Raw genomic sequence first — 13,844 nt, 5'->3', positions numbered from 1 at the left:
CACTTGAGCCTCAGCACCACTTCTGGCTTTTATCTATGTATGTGGTACCGAGGAATCGAACCCGGGTCTTCATGCATGCTAGGCAAGCACTTTAACCACTAGGCCAAACTCCCGGCCCCCAATAGTAATTAACTTTCTGATATGCAGGTAGTGTCAGTTACTAAAACTAGCTGTTCCTTTAGAGTCATTTAAACTTTATTGGTCTCGTTTGCAAACTAAGACATTAGGATTTAGTATTCTCCAGAGCTTTAATTGGTTCTGACATTCTGAATGTTTTTATTTTAAATCTTATGCTTAAATCTTTTAAAGGAAGTATTATAAGGTATACTGCAACTAGGTTTAAATTAATAAGGCATTCTTTTTGTGACTGAGCTGTTCATTTACATCCAGGAAGGAAATCTACATTGTTTGTGCTTTGAAGGCATTATTAGCTCAGGGTACTGTGTAGTCTTCACCCACAAAAATAGTTTTATACAATGTTGAATATCAAGTTTCATTGTAATACATGTTGGAAACAATTTTTTTAATTTTATTTTTTATTGTAGGGATAATGTACAGAGGGGTTACAGTTACATTCACCAGGTAGTAGATGCATTACTTCTCACACATTGCTATCTCTTCTCATGTTTTTGTGGAAACAATTTTTTTTTTTAAGCTCAGGAACAAAACTAACCTCTATTGAATTCTAGAGAGTCGGAAACATCAAGATAAGTGTGTGTGTGTGTGTGTGTGTGTGTGTGTGTGTGTGTGTACAGTGAAACTACCTATCATTTCAGAGAAGTAACATAAAACTATCAGTGGGTAGGTGCTTTTTATGTATATAGGTATATATGTTTGGTAGTATTAGGGATTGAAATTTAGTCTTGAACTTATTTGTTAGGCAAGTATTGTACTATTTCAGTCAGGTTTTACCCATTTACCATTGTTGTGCTTTTAGTTTGTGTTAGACACAGGGTCTTGCCCTTCTGCCTGGTGTGGTCTTCGACTTTGATTCTCCTTCCTTCTTTTTCTGAATAATTGGGACTACAAAGACATGCCAGTATACCTGGCTTGTCAGGTCAGATTGCTATAAGTTTTGCCTGTTCTGGCTTTGAAATGCAGCACTCTCACACAGCCTCCCAAACAGCTTGGATTATAAGCAGCATAGGTAGGCCATCATACTAATTGGGGTAGGGTTTTTTTTTTTTTTTTTTTTTTTTTTTTTGGGTGGGGGTGCTAGTCCTTGGGCTTGAGCTCAGGACTTGGGCACTATCCCTGAGCTTTTGTGCTCAAGGTTAGCACTCTGTCATTTTAGCCACAGCTGTACTTCGGACATTTTGTGGTTAGTTGGAAACTTATATACTATAGTGCCCTAACTGGCTTTGAGCCAGTTAAATCTCAGCCTCCTGAGTATCTAGGATTACAGGTATGAGCCACCAGTGCCAGGCTGGAGACTTTTTTTTTTTAATGACAAATAGTGTTTAGTTTGAAACTATTAGTCTTGCTGCAGCTGAGTTTGATGACCTGTGAGAAATATTTTTTATTTTTGCCAGTCCCGGGGCTTGAACTCAGGGCCTGAGCACTGTCCTTGTGCTTTCTCAAGGCTAGAGCTCTAACTCTGGAGCCATAGCACCACTTCTAGCTTTTTGTATGTATGTGGTACCAAGGAATCAACCCGGGTCTTTGTGCATGCTAGGCAAGCACTCTACCACTAGGCTGAACTCCCAGCCCTGAGAAACATTTTTTATTAACTGAGTTATGTTGTAGTTGAATTAGTCGATGCTATTTTTTTGTATAGTTGATCATAAAAATATGGATCCAAGGGATAGAATGATGCTAGGAATAAAAACCACATACATGCTACTCATTGGTGATTTTACAAAATTCACATAAAATTTTGTGCTTATCATGTATTATTACTAAAATATACTAAATGTGAAGTGTTTTGTGAGTCAGATGACATATTGGTATCTTATAATGGTCAGGGCCAGATAGTAAGGAACATAATTATCTTTGTTAAACTCTTCATTTCTGTTTTTATAGTTCCCAAACAGTCTCATACTACATAAATGAACTGAGCATGGCAGTATTTGAGTAAAATTTTATTTATATAAGCAGGCAGCAATTTTGGCCTATTATGTGAAGTTTGTGAATCCTTTTTTTTTTGTTTTTTGTTATTCCTATTTTGTGGTCATCAATTTTATCAATAAGCAGAAAGGCCAATTAATTGGGCTTCTAGTTTGTGGGATATGGTGTGTGTTCAGTAGTGTTGCATGAATGATGAACACCTTCTATTTAAAGTATCTTTGTTATTCAGATATAACAGTTAGTTACAGGTTTAAGAATTAAAGAGGACGTCATTTAATTTCTTCCCCAGTGCTATCGTCAAAACTAGAAAACAGAGCTAGAATAATCAAAGATGTAGACTGACAAAATACTTGTCAGCTTCTGTGAAGTCTGTGTGAGAGAGAATGTCAGCAAAAGCAATTTGAAAATGCAAAACAGAGAGAAGCTTTGAGAGTAGAAAAAGAAAACTCCAAAATTTGGCTTGGTATCCTATTACTTATAAGTGTGTGAGCTTTGAGCTAACTTGTTTTGTTTACTTGTAAAATAAGGGCAGTAGCTATTAGATCTTGCAGATTACCTCTTAATTCATTTGTCAATCAAAACATTTGTTAAAATTTTTTGCATATAAAACACTACTGAATCATTCAAAGCAAATGGGGCTGATTCTTACTCAGTCCCTGCCCTCCAGAAGCTTATAACTCCTGTAGGGAAAAAGCCAGTATAAAATAATGTATAGGAGAGATGTTGTGGAAAGGATATCTGAATTAAGGCTTTGTTAAATGTATGGTGGTCTAATACCTGTTGAAAAGGGCTGAGATATTTGAGGTATTAACAAATTATAAATTACATTTTGTAATCTGTGATGTGTGTGTGTGTGTGTGTCCTGAGGCTCTAAAGTCAGGGTTTAGGCACTGCTCCTGACCTTTTGTGCGCTGCCACTTGAGCCACAGTTCCATTTCTGGCTTTTTTGGTGGTTTGATTGGAGATGAGTCTTACAGACTATTCTGTCTGGGCTGGCTTTGAACTGAGATCTCATATCTCAGCCGCCTGAGTAAGTAGGATTGTAGGTGTGAGCCAATGCCTGCGTGGGTTTTTTGTTTGTTTTGTTTTTGCCAGTCTTGGGGCTTGAACTCAGGGCCTAATCACTGTCCTTGGGCTTTCCTCAAGGCTAGCACTCTACCACTGGGAGCCAGAGCACCACTTCCGGCTTTTCTATATATGCGAACCAAGGAATTGAACCTGGGTCTTCCTGCATGCTAGGCAAGCACTCTACCACTAGGCCAAACTCCCAGCCCTTTGTTTGTTTTTGTTTTTTAATGTATTATGGTGCATTTTGCGTAGCATGACCTTTTTCTCCATGAAGATCTGGCTTTTTAACTTCTATTGACTGAATTGTATCTATTGTTACACTGGAATTTTAAATGATTGGTAAACAGGTTGTTATTGTCATACCTTATTTTCTACTTACCTACTATTATCTTTGGAATAAATTTCTAGAAATGGAATTGTGTCATTTAGAAGCTGAGGGCATGGCTCAAATATTCAAACCTCAGTAGTGCCCCAAAATATAAATAAATTAAAAAATTGAAAAAGACAGGGGCTGGGATGTGGCCCAAGGTAGAGTGCTTGCCTAGCATGTAGGAAGCCCTGGGTTCAATTCTTCAGTACCACATAAACAGAAAAAGCCAGAAGTGGTGCTGTGACTCAAGCAGTAGAGTGCTAGCCTCAAGCAAAAGAAGCTCAGGAACAGTGCCCAGGCTAGCCCTAGGACTAACCAAAAAAAACAAACAAACTTGAAAAAACAATATGCCTTTTAAGTCATACAATATATGGTTAGTTTCCTAGGAAAGATATACCACTTTACCTTTCTTTTCTTTTCTCTCTAACGGGCCTGGGCACTGTCCTTGAGCTTTCTCAAGGCTAGTGTTCTATCACAGCACCATTTGTCTGGCACAGTTCTCAACACTTTTTTTTTTTTTTTTGCCTATTTAGTAAATCTTAGTTTGAAAAGTTAAAGACTATTTAAGGAATTAAATTTTCATTTAGATAATTTAATTATAGGATATATGCCATATTTGTTAATAAAGAACCATGGTTTTAGTAGGACTTTGACCTCATGGAGTATAGAAACTGTTGGTGACCATTGGAATTATCATTTATTGACAATAGCAAATATTTATTGAATTTATCTAAATTATTTAAATTCACATCTAGTCAGTCTTTGAGAGTAAGGAGAGTGATTAAAGATAATTTTAGTTTTTCAATGTGATGTGGATTGCTGAATAATTAAATCCAAATGTTGGGCTTTGAAAAACCATAGGAGGGACAAAGTTATTGTATGTTGCGCCTGTTACTTCAGTTGAGGATTCTGCTAGGAGATTTATTATGTAGTTTGTTTACTCTTTCAAAGAGCCCAGGTTTAACAGCTTAGGTAGGTTTTAAAATTGGGTTTGTCTTTCTGCTATATAGGTACTGCTTGACATTTCTGCGATTTTGTAGTCTTGAACAGGTGTGCACAGACATTTAGAATCATCAGACCCTGTAACTGGTTAACAGCTTCTCTCTCCTTTGACCCACTAAGGTCAGGTAGAGGTGCTGTCTGTGAGATGAAGAGCAGACCAAAAGACTACCTTGCTTGCTAGTGATCTAAATCCCAAGTCAGTTCAATTAGTGTTCCCATGTGGTTCGGGTCACATGATACTTGTTAGCTATCAGGTAGCATGAGATATGTGAGATATATATATGAATGATTCATTCAAAGCCAGATCAAACTGTCATGTTTATGGTGGTGATATCTCACTTTTTTTTAAATTGAATTCATGTTTAATAATTACAGGCACCGTGCCCCCCTTCCCCTTGCCCAGGCAGCAGCAGGGGTGGGTTTTCTCACTTTTTTTATATGACAAGGGGGACCTGTGCACGTTAGAACTCCTGTCCTGATTATTATGATGCTATGTCCCATAATGTATCCAACACAGGCATGGAAATTGTAGGAAAAGAAAAAAAAATGGAGAGAATGAAGAGGCAGAGCACAGCTTGATTTTTACCCATTGAGTATTTATCTTGAGCCAGAGGAGGATGACAGGGAGCTGTTTCAGAAACAGGGAGGTGGCAATGTGTTCTGGTCAGGAAAGATCACTGGCTAAATCCAAGTCCTTTATCTTTCAGGTTGTACTGCTTACCTCCTTGAGAATTATAGGCAGTAACGTTTGCAATACACTCCAAACAGTAGCATACTTCAGAAATATTGAGAATAGCATTTATCATTAACATGTGTACTTAAGGAGTTTGCTTTTACTGTACTACTAATTTCCACATCATGTTTTTGTGTTGAGTTTTAAATCACTTACTGCTGTCATAGGGAGTTTTATTTCCAGAATGTTACATAATCAAGAAATAATAAATGATACTAGTCCTAAAAGTTTTAATACTTTACTATAGAGGTGATCTGATCTTAATGCCATCTGTTCAGAAGTTGTGGGACAAATGGAGTTACTTGACTTGCCTACGCTTACACAGCTTATGATGATACATTGCTCTGGCTGATCTTGAATTCTTCATTCTCCTGCCTTCTGTTCCAGAGTGGTAGAATGACAGGCCTGCATGATCATGCTTGACAAAGGACAGGCATCCTGAATTTTACTGTTTGTTTCCAAAACAAAGTGTTTTGTTCTGGTATGTGTGTGTTATGCTAAAAAAGCAGGTACACATCACCTGAATCACACACTAACCCCCCCCCCTTTTTTTTTTGCTTATTTTTAATTATTTTTTAGGTAGGTTATTTTTTATTTTTTGAGCTACCTAGACTAACCTCAGGACCTGTCTGGGCCTAGGTCAGGGTGCGGGTGTCCCTAAGCTTTTGTCCAAGGCTAGCTACTCTGCCTTTGGAACTATGGCACCACTTCTGACTTTTTCTGTGATTAATTTGAAGTAAGATTCTCACAGGCTTTCTTCCCAGGCTAGCTTTGAACCTTGATCCTCAGGGTCTCAGCCTCCTGAGTAGCTAGGATTACAGGCATGAGCCACCTGTGCCCAGCAGTAGTAGTAACTTTTAAGTAGTATATTTATAGGTATAATGTGGAAGTTGCAGACAATAGTCATAATGAGGCTTAAGAGTTATGAAAACAATGGGCCTAGAACTTGATGAAACACGAACATCAGTTTTATAATGTCTGGCTATTAAAAGTTAACAGATGATAGAGCAGAGTATTTCATAGAAGTTTTACTCTTAGAAAAAACTTGTTTCAGTAAAGCAAAGTGCTCCTTCAAAATTTTTTTTTTTTTTTTGCCAGTCCTGGGCTTAAGCTCAGGGTCTGAGCACTGTCCTTGGACTTTCTCAAGGCTAGAGCTCTACCACTTGAGCCTCAGCACCACTTCTGGCTTTTTTCTATGTATGTAATACCAAGGAATTGAACCCGGGTCTTCATGCATGCTAGGTAAGCACTTTAACCACTAGGCCAAACTCCCGGCCCCTCCTTCAAAAATTTTTATAGGCTCTGTACCCAGTTCTGTCCCTTGGATCTATGGGGAATCTTGAGAGAGATGGATTTGGATTCTCTTGAGAGGCTTAGATTATTGCCTTAGTACCAATCTTTGTAACAGCAGTTTGGCCCCTCTTTCCTCATCTGTAAAAAGAGATTTCAAAGTGGACGTGGTGGCTGAAGAGCTCACGGATAATGCCCAGGCCCAAGGGTAGGGCAGTAGCTTTGAGCTGAAGAGCTCAGGGACAGCACCCAGGCCCAGACTTCAAGTCCCACGGCTGACCAAAAGTGTCAATATAGAACAACAAATGGAGAATATATATATATATATATATATATATATATATATATATATATGTACCTATCATGGAAGTCGCATGGACTTCCATGTGTGGGCTGGCTTTGAACCTCGGTCCTTAGATCTCAGCCTCCTGAGTAGTTAGGATTACAGGTGTGAGTCATCAGTACCCAGCTAACTATTTTTGATGTCTTGAATTCAGTCCCCAAATCTGTCCTGTGTCCACTGACATAAACTTCCCCTCCCCCCTCCCCCAGTCCTGGTGTATGAGCTCAGGGCCTGAGCACTATCCTTGGGCTTTCTCAAGGCTAACATCTACCACTTGAGCCACTGCACCACTTGCGGCGCTTTTCTATGTATGTGATACCGAGGAATAGAACCTGGGTCTTCGTGCATGCAAGGCAAGCACTCTACCACTAGGCCAAATTCCCAGCCCCCTGACTTAAACCTTTAGTTAGTTAGAAATTAAATAAACTATCCTTCTACTAGTGGCTCATGCCTGTAATTCTAGTTACAGAGGAGGCTGAGATCAGAGGTTCTAGGGTCAAGCCACCCCCAGGCAGAAAAGTCTGAGACTCTATTCTTAACCAGCGAAAAGCCAGACCGAGGAGTGACACAAGTATGGGAGTTGAACAAGCAAGTTGAGCAAGTACAAGGCCCTATGTTCAAGCCTTGATACCAGCAAGAATTAAAAATATGAAATAAAGTAACTGGAAGATATAGACTTTTTATTCAAAAAAGTCACACAAACTGTCAGAAATAAATTCTCAGTGATTATTTCTAGGTGATATTGTATCTAGTTCTTTTGCTTAAACTGAAGTATGTATGCTAAAATATATGTAAGTAAATATATACTATATAAAATATAGTATATATGTATAAATATATACTTTTTCAAGTACATATATTTATTCAGAAATGTTCACATTTAAGTCATTTGAAATATTTAGAAATAAGCACAATTGAATTTTTTAGCTCCTACAAAGGTACCTTTTTACTTTTTTCAAATTCACAAATAAATTACATATATTTTATACAACATAATTTGAACTATATGTAAGTTGTAGGATCACTTAATTAAGCTGGTACCTTTTTATTTTCTAACATTAAAGTGAGAAATAAACATCTTGTAGTCTGAAGCTGGAGGATCATTTAGAGGTCAACTTGGGTTTCATAGTGAGATCCTAATCTCAAGATAAAGGGGGAGAAAGATGGAATTTAAATAAGATAAATCCTGAGCAACATGATTTTTTTTTTTTAATCCAGTCCTGGGGCTTGAACTCAGGACCTGGGCACTGTCCTTGAGCTTCTTTTACTCAAGGCTTGTACTCTACCACTTGATCCACAGTGCTACTTTTGGCCTTTTCTGCTTATGTGGTTCTGACGAATGGAACCCAGGGCTTCATGCATGCTAGGCAAGCACTCTACTACTAAGCTACCTTCCTTTACATAACTCATTTTATAGTTTGTTCTGTATTTCTTCTTTTCTCTTTTTTAAAATTTTTATTCAAAAATGCTAAAAACAGAGGGGTTACAGTTATGTCAGGCAAAAAGTATGTTTCCCTTGAGGCAATGTCACCCCTTCCCTTGCTTTCTCCCAGTTTTTCCCTCCTTTCTCTTTCCTTGCTCAATCCACCTATCCCCAGCTTTCCCCTCTCTTTTCTGCTATGTTTCTTGTGGCTTGACAGTTTTGATGAGTGTCATAATTCCCTAATCTGATGAGTCTTGATGTACCTACCATTCAGAGTCTCCACTAAGATGGGCATCATGGCGTGCTTGTGTAATCCTTGCACTAAGGAGGCTAATGAAGGATCATAAGTTCAAGGACAGACACAGCTACATAGTGAGACCCTGTCTCAGAAAAATAAAGCAAGTCTTCATCTGAGATTCTCCAGACTGAAAACCAAGGGAGTGTCTTGAACATAGGGCCTTGCACTTGCTCAACTTGCTTGTTCGGCTGGCGCTCTTATCATTTGTGTCACTCCTCAGTCTGGGATTGACATACTTGTGGCACTTCGTGAAGCTGTGATGTCTTTATCCCTCTTTCCCCTGAAAATTACCCATAGTGGGAGGTATTTGTACCAGTATAGAGCAGGACCTAGCAAGAAGAGCCGTGGAGCAGGGAGAAACTGAGTGGCAGTGGAGTCTACATCATCAGCTCTGCAGCTGTCTCAATTTTTTTTCTCTACTCAATTTTTTTTTTCTTTTTGCTGACACTAGTTCCAGCTGAGCTTTTCATATGGTGCCAGAAAGCACTGTTAAATCTATATGAGAAAAGAATTATCCTTTTTTTTTTTTTTTTTTACTGTATCTAGGTGAAGATGGAGCTGGAAAAACAAGCTTAATAAGAAAAATTCAGGGAATAGAAGAATACAAGAAAGGAAGAGGATTGGAATATTTGTACTTAAATGTGCACGATGAAGATAGGGACGGTAAGTGTTACTTACTTAAATTTCATGAAGTTTGTTCTGCAGGGCTCTGCTGTTTGTCTCAGACTTTCTTAGCGTCATTAAGAGCTCTTTGATGTCACCAGGGTAAATATATAGCTATGTTTAGGTATGCTTGTATTGATTTAGGGTTGGCATTTTTATAGTGATATTTTAAAGTACTTTAGGGAGTTCTGGTGTTGCTATTATTAGTTGTCTTGACATTCTTGAAGAATTTCAGTTTTGGACTGGAATGTGGCTTTAGTGGTAGCGTATAGTAGCGTGTTTGCCTAGCAAGGATGAACCTCTGGGTTCGATTCTTCAATACCACATAAACAGAAAAACTTGGAAGTGGTGCGATGGCTCAAGTGGTAGAGCACTAGCCTTGAGTACAGGCTCAGGGACAGTACCCAGCTGAGTTCAAGCCCCAGGACTGGGAGGAAAAGAAAAAAAAAGGATTTCAGTTTTTAAATACATTCTTCAGGTAGTCATTGTTTTCCTAAGTCCCATTTTATCTTTCTGAGTAATGTTCCCAAGCTATTTTCAGCCATTTTTTCTTCTGTAGAACACTAGCCTTCTAGTTTCTTGAGTATGTATGGCTCTGTCTACTGATGGCAAAAAGAAAGAAAGAAAAAGGGAAAAAAAAATCATGTTATTTAATCTCTTGGCTTTAGATTAAGAAGTATGAACTAGAGGCTACTTGGTGCTTTGATTGTCCACTAAATTGTTTTAGGATCTTACTATATGAGTAGATGTGACCCTAAATTGTTGAAGTCCATCAAAACTAGCATATATTTCCTGTGGAAAGGCTCTAAAAAATATACTTAGTTGTCGGTGAGATGATGAAATTACTTAATACTGTTGCCTTGGTGGATTTCTTTTGTCTGTTGTAGATCAAACAAGATGTAATGTATGGATCTTAGATGGAGACCTGTATCACAAAGGGCTCCTTAAATTTTCACTGGATGCCATTTCTCTAAAGGACACTCTGGTTATGCTGATCGTTGATATGTCAAAGCCGTGGACTGCTTTGGATTCTTTACAGAAATGGGCAAGTGTTGTGAGAGAGCACGTTGATAAGTTGAAAATTCCTCCTGAAGAGATGAAAGAAATGGAACAAAAGTGTGAGTAGACATACTAATGTAGGTGTCAGATACCAAATACCTTAGTTGACTAAGAATCACTTGTAACTCCTTCATATGAATAAGGTTTAATGAAGGAAACATAATGTGAGAACTGTTTTGGAATTTAGTTTGAGTGATATACTAGGTTTTAATATAAATTTAAGTTGTGTGTGTGTGTGTATGTGTGTGTTGTGTATGTACACATGTGTGAAAGCTCTTTAATATAGGTACTGTCTCTTGCCAAAAAAAAACTGTGTTTTCATTTTGAAAAACAGATTTTAAGGGCAAAAAAAATTGTATCTTTTTCAGTTGCTTGTTTTCAGCAGTTTCTTGGTTGATAATCATATAAACTTTATCAAAATGAAATGTGCCTGAGAATGCTAACATAGATAAAAAGTTTTCTGAGTTTACTATTTACAAGTATGATGTGTATATGTTTATATATATTTCCTTTGGAGACAGGATGTTAATCTGTACCCCCAGCTATTTTTGAGCTTGGCATTCCATCTGACTTTACCTTTCAAGTGCTTGGGGATTACAAGCATGTGCCACTACACTATCACTACCTACTATGTTGTACTTACTCATGTGGTTAGATATTTTCATGGAACTTAAGAAAATGATTACAGGAACATTACAGATTGTAAATCAGCAATAGTTTTAAGCTTCACTGAGAGCTCTTCACTTTCCAGTTTTACTTTGCATAAGAAAATACTTAAAGACTTTGCCACTGTTAGCTAGGAGTTTTAAATTTTTACTTGTAAATAAAAACTTATGAGTTTATATTCTAAAGTCATTGGATATGTCTAAAAAATTATGTTTTTCAAGACAGAATTTTATTCTGCAGCTCAGTCTAGCCTCAAACTTGGAAGACTAGCCCCAGCATCCTGAGTGCTGGGATTATGCCCAGTTTTTTGTTGTTGTTGTTTTGTTTTGCGAGGCCTGGGCTTGAGCCCAGGGCCTGAGCACTGTCCTTGGACTTTCTTAAGGCTAGAGTTCTACCACTAAAGCCTCAGCACCATATCTGGCTTTTTTTCTATGTATGTGGTACTGTGGAATCGAACCAAGGACTTCGTGCATGCTAGGCAAGCACTCTACCACTAGACCAAACTCCCAGTCCTGCCCAGTTATTTTTAAACACTTTTAATCTGTAGTTTTCCTTCTTTGGTGACGATGGATTTGGAGTTATTGTTTTATCTTCATTCCCTGATGCTTCTGAACCCAAGTTTATACTAGAACAGTGGTTCATGATCTCTGTTCCTGCAGCAATCACCATCAGTACAATTGAGAAACTGGAAACTTGTCAGAAATGCACTCCAGACTACTCAGTTGAAAACTTAATCAGAGTAATGGTACAGACCTGTATTTCCAGCCCTCTGGAGTCTTAAGGCAAGAAGATAATGAATACCAGGACTATACCTGTTTGGAGGCAGTAAGGAGAGGAAGCCAGACACTGGTGGTTCATGGAAGATGCTTCCAGTCCAGCGAAGGCAGAAAAACTCGCCAATTCATAGCTGAGCACAGTAACAGACTAAACTATGTGAAAGGCTGAGGTTAAGAGGATCACAGTTCCAGGACAGCCTGGACCAAAAACAAAAGTCCATGAGATGCCAGGAGTGTGGCCTACTGGTAGAGTGCTTGCATGAAGACCTACCTGGATTTGATTCGTTGGTACCACATGCACAGGAAAAACTGGAAGTGGTGCTATGGCTGAAGTGGCAGAGCTCTAACCCTGAGCAAAAGAAGCTCAGAGACAGTGCCCAGGCGCTGAGTTTAAGCCCCAGGACTGGCAAAAATTAAAAAAAACAAAAGCCCCCCCAAAAACAAGTCCATGAAACTCCATCTTAACAGAGGGAAGCTAGACACTGTAGTTTGAGCCTTTTTGCCCAAGGATTGATGGAAAGCCTAAAATAAACACAGCTCAGTCATGCTTAGATAGGATTTGAGACTCTTGGGCTGGACACCAGTGGCTGATGCCTATAATTTTAGCTACTCAGGAGGCTGAGATCAGAAGATTGAGTTTCAAAGCCAGCCTAGGCAAACAAGTCCAAGAAATTCTTATCCCCAATTAACAGCAAAAATCCAGAAGTACAGATATGATTCAAATGGTAGAGTGCCAGCTGTGAGCAAAAAAGCTGAGTGAAAACAGAGAACGTTGAGTTAAAAGTTCCATTGTTAGCAAAAAGAAAAGAAAAAAAAAAAAAGCAGCCCTTGAAGGTAGAGCTAGTAATCTGACTTAATGAACAGTACTACTGAAAAGGGAAGAAAATAACAAACAAAAAAACAGCTCTTGGAAGATAGAGCTAATAATATGACTTAATAAACTTATTGGATGGGTTTGGTATATACTGAAATCTGAGTGCCACTGTTAGATTTTTCTTTAATTTTTTATGGTTATTAAAAGGTGATGTACAGAGGGGTTGTAGTTCTGTAAGTGAGGTGACCTTTCTTTTTGGACAATATCACCCCTTCCCTCCTACTACTGTTAGATATCAAACTCTAACCTTCATAAAAGGTAGCCACCAGCCAGGTGCAGCTACTCAAGAGGCTGAGATCTGAAGATCACGGTTCAAAGCCAGCCCAGGCACAAAAGACCATGAGACTCTAATCTCCAATTAACTGTCTGAAAACTGGAAGAGGGGCACTGTGGCTCAAGGGATAGGATGGTAGGCTTGAGCTGAAGAGCTCAGAGACAATGCCCAGGCTCAGAGTTTAAGCCCCACAACTGACAAAAAAAAAAAAAAAAAAAAAAAAAGTAAGTTTCCCTTCACAAGTCAGTCATTATTTGGAAGCCAAAAAGGATCTGGCCTATCATTACTTTTTTTTTTTTTTTTTTTTTTTTACCAGTCCTGGGCTTGAGCTCAGGGCCTGAATACTGTCCTTGGACTTTCTCAAGGCTAGAGCTCTATCACTTGAGCCTCAGCACCACTTCCGGCTTTTTTTTTCTATGTATGTAGTGCCAAGGAATTGAACCTGGGTCTTCATGCATGCTAGGCAAGCACTTTAACCACTAAGCCAAACTCCCGGCCCCTCATTACTTTTTTTTTTAAAGTACATTTTCCCCAATTTTACAAGCAGTAAATATATATATATATATATATATATATATACACACCTTAATATCATAACATATTCTTTAGTGTATCTTTCCTGGTGAAGTTGGTGTTGTATTTTGGTTTTCTTATTGTTTCCTCACCCTGCTTTCTTTCTCAATTGTGTTAGTTCCTATTCTCTGTAAGCTTGAAATTTAATATTTATATAACATTTCCTCATATTCTATTTTAGTCCTATGTAGTGGATTTTCCTGATTGGTTGTTTGGCTCTTAAATATGAAAAACAGTGTTGTCTGGAAATTTCCGAGTATGCATATCTCTGATTGTGTCCTTGAGAATACTTGGCAAGGTAATTACTCAGTTACAGTATACACTATTAAAGCTCTGAACACATTTAAACCTACATTTTTTTCAAA

General features: G+C 38.2%; 1 protein-coding gene across 1 annotated transcript in view; it reads left to right on the top strand.

Annotated features, from left to right (window-relative positions):
* Positions 1-13,844, top strand: part of Dync1li1 (dynein cytoplasmic 1 light intermediate chain 1) — a 37,066-nt gene that overhangs the window by 6,733 nt on the left and 16,489 nt on the right. The window contains exons 3-4 of the mRNA XM_090351804.1: positions 9,141-9,257; positions 10,145-10,375. Of these exons, the coding sequence (XP_090207930.1) occupies positions 9,141-9,257; positions 10,145-10,375 (348 nt within the window). The remainder of the gene's footprint in view (positions 1-9,140; positions 9,258-10,144; positions 10,376-13,844) is intronic.

Source organism: Megascapheus bottae, chromosome 18 (genome assembly GCF_031878675.1).
Source record: "Megascapheus bottae isolate mThoBot1 chromosome 18, mThoBot2.hap1, whole genome shotgun sequence".
Taxonomy (NCBI): Eukaryota; Metazoa; Chordata; class Mammalia; order Rodentia; family Geomyidae; genus Megascapheus; species Megascapheus bottae.
This window is presented reverse-complemented; position numbering and strand designations above follow the sequence as displayed.